Source organism: Triplophysa rosa, linkage group LG24 (assembly GCF_024868665.1).
Source record: "Triplophysa rosa linkage group LG24, Trosa_1v2, whole genome shotgun sequence".
In the NCBI taxonomy this organism is placed as follows: domain Eukaryota; kingdom Metazoa; phylum Chordata; class Actinopteri; order Cypriniformes; family Nemacheilidae; genus Triplophysa; species Triplophysa rosa.
The window spans coordinates 15,433,873-15,455,793 of NC_079913.1; the positions used below are offsets into that span (position 1 = coordinate 15,433,873).

Genomic DNA, 21,921 nt, shown 5'->3' on the forward strand with positions numbered 1-21,921 from the left:
AAAATAACTTCTAATGAAACTTTATCAAGAAACTGATTTACTGAAGAGATGCAGTAGTGATGGAAAAGTTGACTTTTAACTCCATTGGCATTTACACATGACAGAAACTAAACAAACTTTTATGTCATACTCACAGATTTATTTTATTTTAAATTTGCAAATGAATTTATGTTGGAAGCCAAAATTGTGAACAAACAGAAGTTAAACATTTGAGGTTTTCAATGTGTTTCTTCCTCAGAAATGGCTCAGATTCTATATTTCGGTCTTCTTGTCATTGGTGAGTTTGTGTTTCTGGTTTTACATTTGATTTAAATGTCAGGAGAATTGACACCAGAGTTATCTGTCTGTCTATTAATAACTGTTCTATTAAAGAAAAAGAGCCATTTTGTAGTAAACAATTTATTAAATATATCCCACCCCCAAGCAGAGGTGATGTGTCCAAAAGACATCTATTCTGCGTCTTTGATGATGTTGAAAAGATGTCCCTGAGGGGCCAAAAGTGAATTGTTTTTCTACGTCTATTTCTGACATCTTCTGAATGCCTAATATTGGGGGACATCTGGACAAAGTACATACAACAACCAAAATAAATTTGATCAGCTTTGTCTTTTTTCCATAGTGTTTTCCCGAGGCTGGCGGTCCACAGAGAGTGGAAATTTGTCATAAAGTTAGCGAAAACATACGATTGTTTAGTTTTACTGTCACTCAAAATGAATCTCTTATTGATTTACTATGGCTCGGACGTGGTTTCATTCATAGATAAACCTCTATGTCAGAGCAGAGACTGTTCAGCGGATGACATCACAGCATCACGAGAGCCAACTGCTACCTTACTACTCTCAAAATAATTTACAGACATAAGCTGAGCAGCGCTGCAGGGGGTCGAACAGACCTGTTCTAATGGGGAAAAGAGACTAACTTTCATTAAAGTCTTAAAATATTTTCATTTTTAACGTAGTTTTGGTCATCTCAGAGGGCCTAGAGGACCCTGAGGGTTCATTACTGGTTAGATGAAACTATGATGCCATAGCACTGTATTATCACAAAACACTCACACATTAATAACAGCAATAACTCTTGTCCCTTGACTCTCACGTGTTAGATTTGTTGGCGTGCTGTAACTGTGTGCATGTGATGTGCTGTTGTTACGGCAATGCAGTGAGTCTAAACAAATGTAGTTGGTTGTGGGCATTAAAATCACCATCATGTTGCAGTTTGATTCACTTAATATTCATTTTTAATTGTGTTCTTGATTCTGAAAGAACACTATAATATCAGGAAGTTTGATTGCATTTGATGTCTAGCAAAATTGTGAAAACAGGGCGCAAAAAAATCTACAACCGAATTTAGACAAGCACAGGCATGAAGAATCAGTGTATGAGTGATCAACTGCAATGCATGCTGGGAGTCATGAATGAGTTTTGTTACCCAGCATGCACTGCAGCATGAAGTTAATGTTTTTGATTGTCATCATTGTTGACATTCACACACTGATTCTTCATGTCTGTGATTGTCTAAATTCAGACGTAGAATACATTTAAATTTACATCTAGATTTCACGAATCTTTTAGACATCAAAATGCAAATAAAATTCCCTGATCTATCTATTTTCTTTCAAGCCGTTTTCAACAGCACAGCACTCAGTCCAGATGAGATCTAACCACAACGTGATGGTGATTTTCAGAGTTACTATTGCTGATGGTGGAATTCAGATGAGAATAGAATTGAATAGATTAGAGATTGACATCAAACAGCACAGAATATATTGCAGACTCAAACAAACTTAACTTGGGTGAATTAGCGATCATTGAGCCAGCTCAGAAATCTTTCTGCATGAGACTGCCTTGTTTTTCTTGCTTTCTCGAGTATTTCTATGGTGTAAGTCTGACGTCTATTAAAATGTGATTTGATTCTGAGTTGCCGACTGGAGCGCTCGTCTCTGTGAGACACTAACAGGCTCAAATCTGTAAGAATCTGTTTCTTCAATGCAAACGTTGCGTCAGTAAATGATGATTGTGTGGTGTCAGCCCACTCCTGCTTCGATCCAGCTCTGAGTGAATGTGTTGGAATAAAAACTCTCTCTTTCAGCTCTCTGATCATTATCTGAAGGCATTCAGCGCCGCTATCACTATATAAACATGATGAAGACCTGGACTGAAGCTCAGAGATACTGCAGAGAGAACTACACAGATCTGGCCACAGACCACAACATCAATGACATGAACGAGCTGAAGAACACTGTGAATAACAATCCGAAGTATGTCTGGATTGGACTGAAGAGAACAGGTGTTTATCAATGGAAGTGGTCTCTGGGTGGTCCTGTGAAATATCTGAACTGGGAAACTGAACCATCAGATAACACAGATAATTGTGCTGTTATGAGAAATGGAACATGGCGTCAGCAGAAGTGTGATGTGGCGTCACAGTTCATCTGCTACAATGGTGAGTGACAGCAAACCTTCACTTCACAAAACATGATCATGAGACAACAATAATAAACATCCCAGTTAAGACACACAACACATGTGGACAGATGAACAGGTCGGAGCTGAACTCTACAGGATTGGACACTACAATACTCAAAGACACTCAATGTAACACAGTATCATCTCTACATGTAATTCACTTCTCATCTCTGACTAAGTCTAAGTTGAAGTGTGGGGTTTAACTCCAGTCCTCGGGTCTCCCCGCACAGAATGATTTAGATGTCTCGCTACTGAACACATGAACGAGTCAAATCAGATTGAGTCAATGAGATGATGAAGTGAAGATTGAGTCATTCACCATCACTGAAGGAAACATGAAGAATAAGAACAAAGAGCCTCATCGTGTTTAGTGTTTCCTTCAGTGACCTCTTGACTCTTCTTCTCTTGTGTTCATGTGTTTTTGGTTAGCTGGGATTGTTTGGTTTATTATAAATGGACTCAGTTTGTGTTGATGATGCGCTGGAAGTAGTGTGCTGTTATCAGCCCTGTTAGTAACCTGTGACATCACTCCACACTTTCATATGCACTTTTTGTTCTGGCACCAGAACAAGTTAAGATTTTATCAAGATGTCTGAACTGTACGTGTGATGAGAATGAATGAAAATCACGAGACTTGAATCTTTATTTTCTTCAACAGACAGCAGTAAAGCATACATCATTAATACTTCTAGTAAAAAATGGAGAGACGCTCAGAGGTTCTGCAGACAGCATCATACTGATCTGATCAATGTGAGGAACCAGACTGACAATCAACTGATCCACAACATCATTAATGACCCTCAGAGATCTGTCTGGATTGGTCTGTTCAGAGACTCGTGGCAGTGGTCAGATCACACTGACTCCGCCTTCAGATACTGGGACTCTGGTCAACCTGATAATTCTGGTTCTGATTGTACAGCGGTCGATATGAATAATGAGGGGAAATGGCACGACGTATCTTGCAGTGGCTCTTACACTTTTGTGTGTCATGAAGGTGAGTTAATAAAAGTCAATGTGTGACGACAGAAGTTTCTTCATGATGAAACTGATCTCAGTTCAGTCACAGTGTTTGTGTTGATTGTGTGTTCAGATGAGCTGATATTGATCCAGAAGAATCTGAGCTGGACTGAAGCTGTGACATACTGCAGAGAGAATCATGTGGATCTGGTCTCAGTGGATTCACAGGAGATTCAGCTCATGGTGACTGAAGTTCTTCATCAGGTCTGGACTGCTGAGGTGTGACTGGGGTTACGTCACTCCTGCTCTGTGGGCATCTGGTTCTGGGTGAATGGAGAGGTAGTGTGTTATCAGAATTGGGCTCCGGGGAATGAAGCAGCAGTGGACGACTGTGAGCGTGAAGTGAGATCTGGAGCGGTTCAGTCTGGAGGAGATCATCTCTGGATCAGCCTTCCTGGATCTCACAAACTCAACTTCATCTGCAGAAGAAAGGAGAAATAAACAGATATTAAACAGATATAAGTCTATCACTTCCTGATACACAGCCCTTTTTTCTTCATTTTCTGGTTTCCGTTTTGAGTTTTGTTGCTTAGCAATAGGGAGCATGTAAGTGCACACTAAATACATACTTGCATCAAACTTTCATGTCTCCCAGCATGCATTGCAGTTGATGTAAATTAGTTTGATGATTGTCACCATTGTTGATGTTTGTGTGATGAGTGTTGGTGTCTAAGTGTGTCAGTAATATATTCTATCATATCTTTGTATTTATCAACCAAAACATTTACATTAGTTATCAAAGTGAGTTTCTTCATTTTAATACTGTTTCACTCTAATGGTTAGCAAACTCTTTCAATTTAACCTCTTAAGTCAAGAGCTCAACTAAAGAACACTGATGACAATGGTGGTTCAATGTTTATTCAACATTAATTGCAAAAGTGATATTGATTCAATGCCATTAACAACCACAAATCAACAATTTCTAACATGATTTTAATGTCTTCTTGCTCTCAGGGGACACGTTTGTTGCTTCGTATGTGATTTGTAAATATTCAGAGTTGATATTAGAGTTAAATGACATTTATTTTGGATAGTATATTATTTAAGTGAATTATTAACAGATGATAGTGATGTGTGTTAGCTCTTTCAACAATGAAAATGAAATATAAAAATGAAGTCTGGTGAAGGTTGACTCTCATTCTGTGTGTGGTGGATTCATGTAATCGTGATGGATCCGTTCAAATAAACTCGTTTTACTCCATCTGCAATCATCACAGTCATTAAACATGTTTAGATTTATTAAATGAATAAATGCAGCAAAACTAGACTTGAATTATTGAAAGAATTCATTTTTATACACATTTATAAATGCATGAACGAGCAGGTGATGTGGTCCCAACAAAAGAAGTGGTGTAACACCCTGACCCCATATGGCCAGAAAGACAAACATCTAAAATCTTACACAACTGTAACTTTTTACCTTCCTCGTAATGAAAATATACATCTAAAAAATAATGATTTTATCATTTTTTACATCTGGCTCTGTTTGAAAAGCTTGTTGAAAAACTTTAATAAAAGTTAAATAATGTCTATAATGACTTAAATCATTTATTATTTTATATTTACATTGAATTATATACTAAGCGTTTTATATTTGACATATTTGGCAGACGCTTTTATCCAAAGTGACTTTCATTGCATTGTATTATAGATGTGTTTCTGACTGCAATCCCCTGAGATGGAACCCATGACATTGGCGTTGCTAGTGCCGCTCTAAACACTGAGCTACAGGAAAGGTTTATCCGCTCTGCTATTCAACGCTCATCCAGGAATTCTACACTAAAGAATGAAATAATAAAGAAACACTATTAAAAATAATAAGATGTACTTGTGTGAACATATCTGAGAATACAGCTGCATATATTACAATTTCACTGCAAAATCCCAAGTAGCAAAGTTCTTCTGGCTCACTTGTGGGCCACAACATGTTAGTTTCTGGCTCAGTAGCGGCTGGGTCCCCGGCCCAGATCTGGCCCACACACTGATACACTGAAAAAGAATCATTCACTCAACTTGACTCAGAGTCATCTGAACAGATTCATCTTATTGATGTCAAGATCTCACCAGAGGAATATTAAACACCATTAACATCTTCACTTATTACACACAACACTTTCACTTTATTTCACACGTGTACAAAATATCTCGTTGAGAAATAACATGTTTATATTTCATGAAAAATAATTTGCTTAAAGTCACCATTATGGTGATCATTGTGTCATTTAACTAAGCACTTTACTCTTCATTTTTAGATATTCGTTTTTCCTGACCATTACAATAGTGTTAGAACACATGCTATTTTGATCAAGAAAATAGAAGATGACCAAATGCAAAGATCATCACAGAACAAACTGTATTCATAACTACACTGTAAAACTTTTCATTGTAATGTAATTTGCAGTAATTTACAGGCAGCAGCTTCACCTGCAAGGAACTTGTTTTCCACAGTTCTTTACTTTATTTAGAATTACAGCGTGATACTGTATTAAAAATGTACCTGTTAAATTACAGTATATTACTGGCAGCTGTGATTTCAAGATCATTTCGTTTCTATTCAAATTTAAAATGTTAATGTTTATTAACATTTATTAACCTAATTAATGTAAATTTGGTGTTAGTATAGTGAGTGTATTTAATTTGATCCCACTAAAAAAGATTCTCTGACACATAATTAAACTGCAAAGACATATTAAACAACAAACTAAACATTTAAAACACCACTTAAACTGAAGCCTCACAAAAAGAATCATTAACTTACAATAACACATACACACGTGCGCTAACATAATTCACATAGATTAACATTACATCAACAACTACAGTTCTTTTATAACCAAAACTATAGATCAACAAACCCTTAAACACTTGCGCTAGTCCTCAGCACATTGGTGACATTGTTGTAATTTTACAGTAAACTACTGGCAGCACCTTCACCTGCATGACACTGTTTTTCTATAGTTTGCTTGCTGTAAATGAGATTATGAAGTGATGAACACAAACACAATCACCGGAGAAAACACGATCATTAAGAAGTCACCATAATAGTGTTTAGTGTTTCCTTTAGTTAGGCTCTTACCCTTCATTTATTATGGGAAGTTTTTGTTAGCTGTAATAGTGTGTTTCTGAAGCAGTTGTGGTTTCTTTAGTGATTGTGTTTGTTAACAGCAGATAATTCTCATGATTGACTCACTATCTGAATTCACATGAAATAACATGATTTATTTGATGTGTTCCACTAAATATAGAGTTACAACCACCAATCAGTGTATGACATCAAACCATGTTTTTGTAAAAACCATAGTAAACGATGGTTACTGTAGTAAAACCATGGTTTTGCCTTAAGTAATCAATGCACCAAAAAACCATGGTTACTACACTTGTACCACAAAAATAACATGGTTAATTTTCGTCTCCATCCGTTTTCAACCCGTTGCCTCTTGCTGCTCGCGCCACCGAGTGTAAGCCCGTCCGATATTGATTCGTGACCGGCCTCGTGTCCGATCACTCTATCACTTTCTTTTCTTTGCTTCCTCCGACAAAACCCTCTTTGGTTTTGTGGCTGGCTCTGCCATGGTGATGTTTTGGTTCGTTTCGTCTTGCTGTTAGCTCTGCTGTTGGCTAACTTCTCCAGGGCTACGAGTAAAACGTGACGTATGCCGTAAAGCAGGGGATAGGCGGGGCTTGTACCGGCCCGAACACCAAAGTTACAAGTGCAATTTCAGCAACGGCAGTAAAATTCGTCGTTAAAAGTTGTCCTACCACTAAAATAATTTTAGAGACATTATTTTAAGGTCAAAAAGTTGCTCGTTGTCGCTTTAACTTAGATTATTTTTAAACATTAAATGTAATGTTTAATATTAAATATAATCCCTTAGGTCAGTATTTTTATGTGAGGATTGATACTTTCCATTTAACAAGCGAATTGAAAACACTCAGGATCAATCCACAAACCCCTAACTTAAAAACATTCATCTTCTGAAATAATATTTCTCTGGTGCCATCTGCTGGCTGTGTGCAAGATGTTGCGTGTTTCTCAAACTCTGTCTTGGTTCTGTAAAAAGGTTTTGATTGGACAACACCAGCTGCAATGGGGAGGAGCAGTTTTGCTGTAAAGAACAGAAAGTGAAAGTTACACATACAGGAAGCGTCAGAGAGCAGCTCGTCTCCATGAGATTCCTTGCAACAATATTTGACGTTAACGCTTTTATTTAGTGATAAATCATTGAAGTTAGTATAGTCTACTTACTGTATTATTTGTTTGTCAGCAAAGCGTTTTTATGGGCCTGTTGTGAGCTGTGTCCGATATAAAGATGGCAGCGGGGCCTGAACAAGTTCATGGTAAGAGTCTATTTACATGTTTATGCAACAAAAAACATGATTCATTCCCAGATAACTGACATATCTTCTGAGGATTTGCTGTGTTTTCTATTAAAACATTAATACAGTGTTGACATTTACATTGAAAACTGCATTCAGGGTAATATATATATATATATATATGATTGCATTTAATTCCACTTTGGAACTTTAAGTTTTTGTAAATAGATCTGTGTAATGTGTAATGTAAAAAAATACACAGTTAACTTTTTGGTATTTTGGAATATACAGTAAATGAACAACATAAAGTTCACAGTCAGAGACTGACTGTGAATTAAACTCCACAAACACCATCATTTATTACAACACCGTTTTCACTTTATTCCTGTTCTATAAACGTTCTTATTGAGAATGAAGAGTTAACACCTAATATTTGTTGAATATCACCATCATGGTGGTTAGTGTTTCCCTGAGTTGGGCTTCAAACCCTTGAATTTCTTTGTATGATTAGGGGGTCTATGGGTGTGTTTATAAAGTATTTTGAAAAAATACAATATCACCCATTCCTATAAAATATACACTGAAAAGTAAAAAATGTGAAATGTCTATTATTAGAGTGCAATACTAATGTAATACTGTGACCAATGGGGCGGCTCTTCTGGAGACTCCACGGGAGTTTCATTTGTTGAACATTACCATTATATTTTATAATTATAAAATATATTTTAGGAGCCTGTTTGATTTTGGGTGCATTTTATTTTTTGATGTGTTTCTGAGGCTCTCAACTATCACTTTTAGCCCAAAACAGCAGTGAATGGTTCTGAATATATTTATATCGCCTTTGCTATCGCTACCTTGATACCCCCAGATATACCGTGATATAGTTTTAAGGCCATATTACTAATACAGGGGTTTTACTCATTATACCTTTCAAACAAAGCCTGCATAATAATTCTGCAAGTCTTAATATAAAGCATATTTCACTACAAGCCTTTGTTACCCATTTTCGCTCTGTTACCCATCTCTGATTATATACACACCAGTTATTAAGATTGATGTGGTTAGAAATTGGTAAAATGTCATGTCATCATGGCCATTATCTGGGAATCTTTTCCCATTTTTCTTCCACGGAGGTCAGACTAACAACAACGAAAAAAGAAATGAGCAGCAAGAATACATTTGAATGTCGAGTTGCAGAGCTGGTACATATACAGCAAAAACCCCAGAGTTAAAAGAACTCTGCAGGGAGAATATTTGAGTCCACACTGTTAGAGAGTAAAAGTAACACTGAAGCAGAGTTAAAGTTAATGAGATAATTAAGGTGATTCATGATGAACACCTGCTGATAACAAACATTTCAACATTTTTGGCCAGTGAGCAAATTCTGCAAGGGGTCCTTAGTCTAGACCGAAGTGGGCCCGTAAAGTGCCAGCGCAGGCTTGCTTGCAGGGTTCTGATACACAGAGACATTATAACAACATTAAAATCAGTTTTGCAATCATATTATGTTTCAGATTTGTCAGCTGGCAGCTGCAGGCCGGATGAATCTGTTATGAGGATTCTTCTGCTGGGCGGGAAGAGTTCTGGGAAAAGTTCATCTGGAAACACTATACTGGGACAGAAGAAGTTTAAAGTTAGAAAACAGAAAGCTGAAGTTTGTGAAGAAGTAACACGCATCGGTGAAAAACAAGTGCATGTGATCGATACTCCAGATCTGCTGGATTCAGACCTAACTAAAGACGAGGTAGAGACCATGAGAGGGAAAGTTCTGTCTTTGTGTACAGCAGGTCTCAGTGCAGTTCTGCTGGTCGTGCCTTTATATAAAGATGTAGAAAACGAAGAAGAGATTTTATATTTGATTAGATCTTTATTAGGCCCTGAAGTTCAGAATTACATCATGCTTCTGTTCACACACGGAGATGATCTGGAGGAGCAGGAAGAGACCATTGATGAACATCTACAAAGTCACAGAGATCTTCAGCAGCTGGCTGTTACCGCCGAGGGAAAGTTTCATTGTTTTGATAATAAGTGTAAAACGAGGACTCAGGTGACAGAACTACTGGACAAGATCGAAAAAATGACAGCAGCCAATGGAGAGCTATTTCTCATGGCACAAATGAAAAGAAGTGACAGCAAGGACACAGTTGTTGATTGTAAGTTGTCGTTCTATTTTATGTGAGTTAAATCACACTTTATTTGTTCTTAAGAGTCAATCATTTTAATAATTGCATCATCAAAGTGATCAAAGTGAAAATGCTGTCCTCATTTACTCACCCTCAGATTGTTCCAAACCTGTATACATCTCTTTGTTCTGCTAAACACAAAGGAAGATATTTGTAAGAATGTCAGTAATCAAAGTTGTTTTCACAAGCAACAGCGGTGTACGTGACGCCATGGTTAAAGTTCGTGTACAACATGCAATGTAGTCGCTGCAAAGAGTCCAAACCTACACTGTCAGAAAAAATGTGTCAGATTTGTACCTTTAGGGGTACAATGGCTTGTCACTGGGGCAGTACCCTCACAGGTACACATATTGTACCTTTCCACATGGATACCCAGCACTGTCAGAAAAAATGTGTCAGATTTGTACCTTTAGGGGTACAATGGCTTGTCACTGGGGCAGTACCCTCAAAGGGACACATATTGTACCTTTCCACATGGATACCCAGACAGCAAGCAATCATTGAATCAATGTCAACAAATAGCTGATTGGTCAATGTTAGTTGCATTGAATCAATATCACTTTTGCACCTGCAATTAATGTTGAAACAAATCACCATTATTGTGATCAGTGTTTGCTTATTATCTGAGATAATAAGGTGATTAATGAAGTGATGATTGAGCATTAGGGATGAACACCTGATGATAATGAGCAGAATCACTGAAGGAAAGAGAAACCGAACAAGCACTGACTTCAGCCACAACCTTACACGAAATCAACCGAAGATAAAAAAGCACATTAAATATCTCTAGACTTTGATGTCCATTTACAGGGGCTATTAATGATCGAGTCAGAATAAGATGATCTATATTAATTAGAAACTTACTTTAGTTTTGTCATGTTTTCATAGCCAACATCAGTCGCATGTTGTCATCCGTGCGCGCCTGTGTGCTCTGCAGTTGTTGGAAGGGAACACACAGACGCGCACGGACATAGATTTCTACCAGAAAATATTAACAAAAACATTAATGTCACATGTTGTAGTTTCAGAAAAGAGCCCAGCAGGTGAAGTTCCACTCAGACTGGTGTTACTGGGGAAAACTGGAGCTGGGAAAAGTGCCACGGGAAACACGATCCTCGGCAGAAAAGTGTTCGACTCCACCACCAGCTCGAACTCTCAGACCAAACACTGCAGGTCAGAATCCAGCGTGAGGACCGGTAGAGCCATCTCAGTGATCGACACACCTGGACTGTACGATAATAAACTCAGTCAAGAGGAGGTCATGCAAGAAATAGTGAAATGCATGATCCACTCGACTCCTGGACCGCACGCTTTTCTCCTTGTGATTAAAGTTGGTCGATTCACAGAGGAAGAAAAACACACAGTCAAGCAACTCCAAGAAGTGTTCGGAGAACAGCTCGAGAAATACACCATGATCCTCTTCACGCATAAGGATCAGTTGGAGAAGGAAAAGAAAACCATTGAGGATTTTCTACAAAATGGTGATCCAGATCTTCTAGATCTTGTTAAAGGTTGTGGAAACAGAGTCTTCTGTTTGGACAACGCATCAGCCAAATATCCACAATATAAAGATATGCTCAGTAAAATAGAGACAATGGTGGCAGAAAATGGAGGCATGCACTTCTCCAATGACATGTTTGAGGAAACAGAGAAGTGTGTTCGGGAGATTCTGGAACAGAAATTAGATGAGAAAGTTAAGAGTTACAAAGAGAAGAACAAAGGTGTCGTTCAAACTGAATGGCAGCAAATATACTGGCGTTTAGCAGATGAGTCAAGAGAGGAAGCTAAGACTGTTATGATTGGTGATGTGTACATAACAGCTTTAGCTAGAATGTTGGGGAAGGTATCGGTATCAAGTGAAGAGAGAGAAAGCACCATAAAGGAAGCTGAGAGTAAAGGAATCAGTTCTGGAAGGGCATTTACACTTGCTGTCACAGCCACAAGAAAACTAGCAAAACAGACGATGTGTGGAGTTCAGTGAGAAAAGCCATGAGGAAAATGATCTTAAGCCTAAATTATAGAGACAAATCACATTTAGCTTGTTGAATATATAGTTAACATATATAACGGTAAAACATGTTTGATGTTTAAAACAATCATGAAAAACCACAGCATATGTTGAATCATACAAAATTATTCATAAATAATCTCTAGTGTATTTAGGCTAAAGAGACTATTTTGAGAAAACAATGTGCCATAAAATATCCTTTGTTTTTACATTGTATAGTGACATCTGTGTACATGCCCACCAAACAAAGGCATGTCCAAATGACGTCTTTTCTACGTCATTGGTGACGTAGAAGAGACGTCCCCTGAGGAGCCAGAATGAAAGTATTTACAACGTCTTTTTATGACGTCTTCTGAACTTCTGATTTTGATGTTCAGGTGATCTCTATAATTGCATTGAATCTATATCACTTTTGCACCTGCAATTAATGTTGAAATGTATTAAACCACCATTAATGTGATCAGTGTTTGCTTTAGTTGGGCTCTTGACCGTTACATTTCACTTATAAGTTAGGTTTTCTTTGGCCATTGAAACAATGAGTTAAGATACATTTGTTATGGCAAGGAAGACTAAGCTAAATGAATAAAAAATGTTGTCTTACAATATTTATTTTAAAATGAATATGCTCAGTGAGTGTGTTGTATTTATATGCAAATGGAACCCTACCCTTCAAACAGAATCAGAATCAGAAAGAGCTTTATTGTCAAGTGTGTTTGCACATTCAAGGAATTTGTTGTGATGACAGGAGCATCCAGAACACAGAAACAGACCATAACACAATCGAACACAGTACACAATGGTTTAAATAAGGGCCTATGGGTATAAACAATTAAGAAATACAATACAATAAACATAAGATAAAGATATAGAGAGTAAAGCTATGTATGTATGTAAATATGTACAAGTAAAAAATAAGAATAGACTGTAGAGTATTTGGCATAAGCCAAATGGTCGGAATCATTGAAAGAAACGCTATATATTTTAAATGATGTTCAGAAATCGCTTTCTCTCTCTCACTCACTTTCTCTCTCTCTTTTTCTCTCCGCGCTCCCTAGCGCATTTGTGTTTCATGTATTTGTTTGTGTTTATGCGATCGTCATTATGTTTACCATGTAGTGTAATAAACATCCATATATATTCATTTGTGATGGGTTTTCTGTGTTCACGCTCACAAGCTTGGTCCCTTCTACTGTGTTTCGATTCACTACCTTTGCTCTAAATCCTGTTTGGTAAAGTCACGTTACTTATGGCCATGAGATAACATAAAGTATATACTATCATAGAGGCATTCGCTGGACGAATGCATACAAGTATTGTTATGCTTTATATTACTAATCAGAGACTATAAAAATATGTATCTTTAATAACAATTATTATACGTATTTTCCTTTGAGCTAAACTAATTTCTTGACTGAAATTGATGTTTTAAATAACTCATTTCATGGATGTGATCTTGAAAGATCTGGTGGAGAACCATATTTGGTGAGCTAAACTCATCCTTGTTTTAACATACAGCTAAAACCGCTACAAGACTATTGTAGTAAAAGGTATGTGCTATACAGCAGTAATATAATTTACAGAAAAAGTTGTATAATAATAGATTGTGCAATATTAATTATATCCTCCAGATAATACACTGAGTTATTAATTGCGCACAAATTTATTTTTAAAGTCCTAAATCAATGCCACAATAATGCTTCAATATAGAGATAAGAAATTCTGATCAGGCTTTTACACATGAACATTTATAATATGAAGCTCAACAGTGGTGACAATAATTAGTCATACTGCAGTGCATGATGGGAGTTTTTCATGCATTGCAGCATGAAGCGTTTTGTGGATTGTCACCATTGTTGAGCTTCATATGCTGGTTCTTGATGTCTGTGTGTGTCTAGAAAGTGCTGGAGCTCAAATATTTATATGCGTTACATTGATTTAAAATTCATTCACTGTAACTATTAGAGAAATACTTCACTTGAACACTGTAGCATCACAGAGTTGATTATGCAAAACCTAAACATAGTATGTCTGAAACCTCGGTCTTCATAAAACAGTAGGCGAGAATTTCCCACCTAGTGCACTGTTTCTCGCGAGATTTGGACTGCGTATACTACTGTTGCGTCCGAATACGCCTACTTACGTACTATATAGTATGAGAAAACACAGTAGTATGTCCGAATCCTCAGTATTCATAAAAGAATAGGTGAGAAATTCCCGGATGGCTTACTGGTTACGCCCACATTCTGAAGCACCCAGCGACAGATAGTTGCCCACATAGCAGAAACCATCTGGCTTACGTCTATTTGACGTCTGCATTTACATCTGCAAGACATCTTAAATACATAGTTTGCTCATCTGCAATACGTCTCGGAGACGTCTGAACGTCTGTAATACGTCTGCTAAAGATCTGGAGATCTGCTGCGTAAAAACATCTGCTAAACATCTTAGAAAGAGCTGTTGTACATCCATTCTAAATCATAAACATCTTACAGACATCTTCTAGATGTCTATATGACGTCTGACAGCAGACATCTCCGAGACGTATTGCAGATGAGCAAACGATGTATTGTAGATGTCTTGCAGATGTAAATGCAGACGTCAAATAGACGTAAGCCAGATGTATGTGTGCTATCAGGGTGGGATACTGATCTATCCCATGAGCCCACGGGAATTGGTGACTATTACTAGCCAACAACGTGTTTCTTTGCATTGCAGTCGCATTTGTTAAAGTGTTGTAGCGTAAAGTTAACCTGTAAGATGCTACATAATAAAGTATATTTGTGATTTTGCTGTGAAATGCAGTGTTTTAATATGTCTATCTTAAATGGGAGCTCCACGCACACACGCGTCTTCGAAGTAGACTTAACGTTACATATATTAAAACCATACGCAAGTTAAAGATGCTTTTAATGTCTGTGTAACATGTGACCTGTCATTTTCTCGATAAAGTATTGCAAATGAGCACATCACAACATGAAATACACATCACAGTAATGTAGCTTACGTCTGTTAACATGCGGTACAACGCATTGTTCACTGCTTGCATAGATACATATAAGTCATGTAAATAAACATATTTACTTAAGTAACTAAACATAATGTATATATTTTATTTGTCCATTAGTACTGTTTATGAATTCAGGAAAATAAACAGCGAGTTAACACATGTGCAACTACCTCCACATTTAAATGCAGTATTGAGCACAGATCACAGAGGTCACTTGAATCTTGTTTGACTGTAACAGGGACAGATGAGCACACTCGTAACATCACGGAGGTGGTGACGGTGGTCCGCTGTGAGATGGCAGTAGGATGTGGGGTTCAACGCCTGTAGATACAGGATCATTTGTAACAACAATAAATTGAAATAAAGCTTTGATTTATGTGATGTTTACTTGTATATGTATTCATAATTATTTATTTTCTTAAATCAAATGTACATATGTTTTATTCATGTTTATAGTTTCCTGTAAATAAAACATATTACATTACTTCATGCATTATGTCATTGCTTCACTGAAAACGTATGCATTCACATTTTGTAGTCTGTATTAATGCATAGATGGCATATGGCAATACAATTACATTCAGTAACCTATTTTAATACAATATATCAATATATGGATAAGCGTCTGATAAATGACTAAATGTAAAACGTAAATATCATTTTCAGGAAAAAAATGAATAAGTATTGGTCAGCACATATCAATAATATTGTGCACAAGTGTGTGTGTGGGCTAGCAGTGCATTTCTAGTGTACATTTAATTTATAAGCAATAATACTTATATTCCTTATAAATCAGCAGTGCTAAGGCGAGATCGTCGAGCAGCTGCCCGGCGTCTGCTTTGTGAAGGCATTACAAACATATTGCAAATGCTGGAAAACTCATGGAAGCTAAAGTTAGCATTACTGATGTTAATGCACCTGTCTCTCATAACTTGAGTTGTTGCGCTTGTTATTACGTCACATGGTTAATCTCTGGCCGTGTACACTCCAGTACAGGTGGCGGACATGCATCACAAAAGTAATTTGCTCCCCGCCATTAAAAAGGAAAAGAAGATCATCAATATGGCAGACAACGGCCGATCGCATTCATACTACACCCATTCAGGGAAAACAGTACGTACACATTTTGCCCCGTTGAGTACGTACCTACTGAAATTGAGTATCTACTCACTGAGTATGCGATTTCGGACTCAGCCTTGGTTCCTCCTCTGGTGAAATCAGCTGCTGAGTTCATGGGTGGAAAAATAATATGGCCTGACTTTTACTCTTTGGCCCCTGGACTTTCCACCTCTGTACATATGCAATAAAATTTAACCATGCTTATTTCTTAAGCTAGTTTTTGCATGTCTTACGAAGAGAAAACACGTTTCTCGTACATTTCCGTGCTTGGCCTCGAGCATACACAGGATATTTTTTAAAGGGACACTCCACCCAAAAATTCACGAGTTCGACTATGCAGATAATAACATAGTAGCGATGGTAGAAAGCGTATTTGGCGTGCTGTCCAGGGAGCCGAACCCGGAATCCAGGCCCCGAGCTCGTTGGTTCCGCCGAACCCGGAACACTCTCCCCCCCCCCCGATCAGTGAGAGTGCACCAAGCTCAGAACCGGCCCGAACCCAGAGCGCACTGATGTGGTAAAAGTCGATCTTGAAGTTCAAAAAATCTCTCAGACAAAGAAGGTTCAGGTGTCAAGGAGTTAACTTTATTTGATCAGGCCAAACAAAGTGAGATGTCCCAAGTCATCTGAAAACCAAGTGTTTTCCAGCCTACAGTTATAGTGAAACTTAGGAAAGGAGGTGCTTTCCTAAACCAATCAGGAAATTCCCTTTATCTTTTATTTTTTATTATCCAATCATTCTTGTCTGCCACTATTATTTTCTAGGCAACAAGGTTTGTATCTAATGGTGGAATGTCAACCTTTACTTGGTTTTTAAAAATACGTTTTCCTGTTGGTACCAGTTTTCAGGCCATAAAGTGAACAACATGTTCAACCTTCTGAACTTTATCTAGGTCAGGCCTTAAACAGATCTCAAAGACATCATTGAATTGTATATTGCTGAAATCTGTTCTATACTTGGTTAAAATGATTAAAAATATACTCATAGTTCAAACAACAGTCAATCATTGCTTAAGTATGCTGATTATATAATTAAATCATCAAATCATCTTCATATATTCACTTGTATAACAGTTATTGGTCTGATTATTAACACATCTATGGTGATATCATTCCTATGAATACTTCTTATTAGTGGGGTGTACAACAGAGCCCAAAAGTGCAATGTGCAAATACAACAATCAACATAAATGATCAGAATTATCAAAAATGATCAGAATTATGCACAATAGCACCCACATTATTGTGGGAGCAAGCTGGCTCATGGAGAGGAGCCGGGGTGGTGGAGAGATTCTTAGAGCTTGTAGAGATGAAGATGTCCCTTGAGGGGCCAAAAGCAGAGGTGTACAGTACTTGAGTATTTTACTCTCAGGGATCAAGTATCTTTACTTTTGTTTACTAGTGTTTTTACTTTGGAAATGTGTTACTTCCATACATTATAAAGCATGGCATATATCAAACTTTTTACTCAACTACATTTGAAAACTACATGGCAATTTTAACATTTAAAAAAGTACATTAAAAGTCAAAGTTCGTTCTTACTTTTACTCAAGTAATTTACTCAACAATCAGTTTACTTCAGTAAAAGTAAGATAGTAGATTTTTAATGTTCTTAAGTATTTAAGGTAAAAAACATATCAAAAAATGTTTTATGAAATGTGGTAGATTAAACTAAATATGTATATGCTTTATAATGTGGTGAAGTAAAATTTCCCAAAAGGAAAACCAGTAAAGTATATAAAGATAGTGGATAAATGTACTTGAGTAAAATACTTGAGTACTAAAGGCCTCTGATAAACTCGTGCAGAGTGTGGTCCAGAGTTTAGCTCTTACCCTACTCAAACACACCTGAACAAACTCATCAACATCTTCAAGATCAAGAGAAACTCTGACAGCAAGCAACCATTGAATCTATCTTCAAATGTGCTGATATGTCAATATTAATGGCATTTCATCAATATCACTTTTGCACCTGCAATTAATGTTGAAAACATGTTGACGTTTCATCAAACCACCATTACTGTGATCAGTGTTTGCTTTAGTTGAGCTCTTGACTCTTCTTACTTTAGTTCTCGCTCCTCTTGAAGTGCTCACAGTAGTGTTTCTGTTAGGACACGTGTGCATTTATAAAGAAGGAGATGTTTAACAGTAGAGATGGTGTAGTATACTGTTATTCTAAAGATGAGATGAAATTAATAAAGATGAGAACTCACACAATATAATCTTGAATCTGATCTTTCATGACTGATTTAAATGTTCTGGTTTACAAGTGAGAAGTTACTGTGCCCAAATGAACACAAGTGACACGCTCAGACATCAACACTCTTCATACAAATCTGAACAATGGTGACAATCCCCAATTAATTCAGATAAACAGATCGACTGCAATGCATGCTGGGAGTCATGAATGAGCGTTGTACTAAAATGTTACCCAGCATGCATTGGAGCATGAAGTTTTATTTTGTTGATTGTCACCATTGCTGAGCTTCATACACGGATTCCTCGTGTCTAATTGAGTCAGCAACAAAACAAATGTAAGGAATATTTTCCTGTAGATTAATAAAAGTCTGACACCTCACCACTGCTTTAATCACATAGAAGTATCACAGAAACTTAAAACACTAATAAAACATCACTCTCATGAGCTATATATATATAACCTCACAACATCAACAACCACCTTCAGCTGATTCTAATGGATCTTGTGTCTCATTGCCTCAACAAACATATTTCAGCTCTGTTACAGCGGACAATGAAAACTTGACATTAAACCACGAGAGTCAAGAACCCAACTAAAGCAAACACTGATCACAATAATGGTGGCTGACAACTAAACATTGAGGAATCATCAGTTTTTAACATTGACTCAATAGTTTTCATCTGCTCTCTTGCTATCAGGGAAGCTACATGCAGGTGTGTTTGATTTGTTTGATTAGGGTTGAAGAGAAACTCTGAAGGACACCGGCCTCGAGGACTGAGTTTGGGACCCCCTGAGTGAAATACTCAAGTACTATACACCTCTGGAGCTGTCCGCTGCTTTAAAGGCCACAGAACACGATGAGAAAATAAAGATTTGACAAACACATTTGTCTGTAATGTGACTTTTATCAACAGACCAGGGAACCATTAAAGTCCTTTCAGCCAGTTATGGGCGCACAGGCCGACAGACCTGCTCTGCTGGAAGACCAGATAACCAGATATCAAATGTTCAGTGCACTCTGAGTACATCTCTAAGTGTGGTGGCCACTCGGTGAGGACAGAAAACGTTATTGAACAGCTATCAGATATTATCAGATCATCTTTATATATGTTCGCTGATCTGTGTATTTATTGTCACAGATGTGATGGAGAAACGAGTTGTTCTATGGTTGTGAGCGATACAGTTTTCACTGATCCTTGTGGTGGAACTTACAAATACCTGAATGTGTCTTATGAGTGTGTTGAAGCACCACCAAGTGAGTTTTACACCCGACTGACACCAAACCCTTACAAACACTATACAAGAGTTAAGCTGAAGTGTATTTAAGTGTGATTTATTTAGTAAGTGTATAATTAACAGCAGAGTCGGCGCCACGAGGGGGCTCGGCCCCGCCACTTCAGTCACTGTGCCCCCTCACTTTTTAATATGATAAAAGATGAAATCATTTAAAAACATTTGGAGAAGGAATTTGGTTTATATTTATTAAAGAAACAACAAGAGCAGAGGGTAAAAATAATGCATTTATTCGTTAACAGAATTTAAAGACATTGTCTTGTGCTGTACTTTCATGTGTTGTTAAAAACACAAGCTAAAGGGCTGCTTGCGTCCAGCGGCAATGTTTCTGTATGCATTGCTTAACAAGAAACGAGCATTACTATTATACAGACGGAGACAAGTGGAGATACAGGCTGTCTATCAGAAAGCAAGAGCTCGCTCTGTAGTGTTGTTATATTGATGCCATCGCTTTCTTAGACATGAAGCTCTACTGGGGAACAGTCCCCTGAATACTTTTTCTGTCACTTTTTCTTTAAAGCCTGCTTTTGACATTTTTCAATATATTGTTTTCTGTATATGCGTCTAAATTAACGATCTTCATTTATTAACTTCCGCTGAATTTATGTAGGCTATGATCGGTGTATTTCCAGTTCTTTTTGTCAAAACGTCATTTGCTCTCCTCCAAGTTTATAGTAAAAAAATTAGCCTTTCAGTTTCAGTGTCTTTCGTGTCTTTTAGTTCAGTTCCATTTATTAGCTTTGAAAAAGCTATGCGAAATATGCAATGCTGTCCTCGAAATGGACATTTAGAATTGTTAAACTTGAGACTTCAAAACGGCAGCGCGCACTGCATGAAACTATCTTTAGCAGTCGAGGTAATTGTTCTACCCTGTCGATAACGAGTTAAACGGCTGATTTCTGCAGTGCGCAGTGTACATGTTATAAGATAGTGATCAGTGACATCGTCGCTTTGAGGTATAATATCTATATTGGTTAGATCGGCTCCGTGAGATATAATCAAGTCTAGTGTATGATTAAATCGATGAGTGGGTCCATTGATGTGTTGTGTTACTCCAAAAGAGTGTAATAGCTCTGTAAACGCCACTGCTAATGCATCGTTAGCACTATCTACGTGGATATTAAAGTCTCCGACAATTAGTACTTTATCAACGTTAACCAATAGGTCCGATAGGAAGTCCGCAAACTCTTTCAGAAAATCAGTGTAGGGACCAGGGGGTCTATACACTGTAGCCAACGTAAAAAAAGGCCCGTGATATTAACAGTGAAATTCTGTAGTTTCAGGAAAAATGTAAAAATACGGAAAAACACTGAAATTCTCTGGGAAATTAACAGTGAAATTCCATAGTTTTTACAAGGAGTTTTTTTCAGCTCCACAAACACTATTAGCCCCTTACTTACAGACACCCCTGTCACTTTATTTCTGTGACGTCTACAAAAGTTCTTATTGAGAATTAACACAAGTTACATGTTGATGGTTTTGTTGAGTCACCATTTGGTGAAGAGTTTTGCTTTAGTTGGGATCTTGACCCTTTGCTTTATTTGTTAAGACTTTCCCTAGTTTTTATAACTATGTATTGAAATCAGAAACGGGGAAAAAAAGTATTTCATTCATTTTTTTGTTAGGAGTGTCATTGCACATGTGAAAAGTGCTATATAAATTAATTTAATTGAACTGCCTTTTTAGGATTAGCACTGATTTAAATATTTTCATGTTCCTTTATGTACGGTATGAAATTAAATATATTTCTTAAGGTGTTTAACAACACACCGCACATGAAAACCTCTTAAGATAAACCCAATGCATTCTGGGTACACACAATGTCTGAAATCAACAAAAGATCTTATCACATTTTCTTTTGATATTTTTGAAAAGATGTTATATAACAGTGGTTCCCAACTTTTTTCTTGCCCCCACGTATATATGACAATCGGAGCCCCCCAACCTCATATAGGATGTTGTGTGTGTGTGTGTGTGTGTGTGTGCTGTGTGTGGAGCATTTTAAAGTGTCAGAGAAAGACACAGCACGGGACTTGCCGCACGGAAGTAAATTTCCAATGAAAGCGTCTTTACCGGTCGGTAACTTTACTTCAGACGGAAGCGGGCTGTCTGACAGTAGCCCGCCGCTCGCGACATCCTTTGACATCATCAGTGGTCGCGTGCACACAGTTCCCTGTACTAAACAACTTGTCAAAGTATGTTCTGTGCACCTTCTGAGAGAACAGTCAGCTTTTGTGGGCGGAGTTTGGAGGAGAGACGTGAACTGAAATGGTTGTCAGTCAGCATCAGTCAGAATTGCTTGCATTGGATGT

At 37.4% G+C, this 21,921-nt stretch overlaps 2 protein-coding genes and 1 pseudogene across 2 annotated transcripts in view; all 3 read left to right on the forward strand.

Moving 5' to 3' along the window:
• Window positions 1-240: 240 nt before the first annotated feature.
• On the forward strand, window positions 241-4,957 carry LOC130547730 (C-type mannose receptor 2-like; annotated as a pseudogene).
• Window positions 4,958-7,579: 2,622 nt separating this feature from the next.
• LOC130547721 (GTPase IMAP family member 8-like) lies at window positions 7,580-13,131 on the forward strand. Its single transcript, XM_057323963.1, has 3 exons — window positions 7,580-7,820; window positions 9,314-9,952; window positions 11,005-13,131. Exons 1-3 carry the CDS (start codon window positions 7,793-7,795, stop codon window positions 11,961-11,963), a joined length of 1,626 nt encoding a protein of 541 aa, XP_057179946.1. The 5' UTR covers window positions 7,580-7,792; the 3' UTR covers window positions 11,964-13,131.
• A 3,342-nt stretch (window positions 13,132-16,473) lies between these two features.
• LOC130547508 (C-type mannose receptor 2-like) overlaps window positions 16,474-21,921 on the forward strand; it is an 18,525-nt gene continuing 13,077 nt past the window's right edge. The window contains exons 1-3 of the mRNA XM_057323472.1: window positions 16,474-16,537; window positions 19,231-19,366; window positions 19,456-19,571. Coding sequence (XP_057179455.1) covers window positions 16,474-16,537; window positions 19,231-19,366; window positions 19,456-19,571 — 316 coding nt within the window. The remainder of the gene's footprint in view (window positions 16,538-19,230; window positions 19,367-19,455; window positions 19,572-21,921) is intronic.

Excerpts from the sequence above, each read along its gene's own strand:
- LOC130547721 (XM_057323963.1), top strand. The coding sequence starts at position 7,793 with ATGGCAGCGGGGCCTGAACAAGTTCATG. Across the intron at positions 7,821-9,313 it reads GGGGCCTGAACAAGTTCATG|ATTTGTCAGCTGGCAGCTGC; the intron begins GTAAGAGTCTAT and ends ATTATGTTTCAG. Across the intron at positions 9,953-11,004 it reads CAAGGACACAGTTGTTGATT|TTTCAGAAAAGAGCCCAGCA; the intron begins GTAAGTTGTCGT and ends CACATGTTGTAG.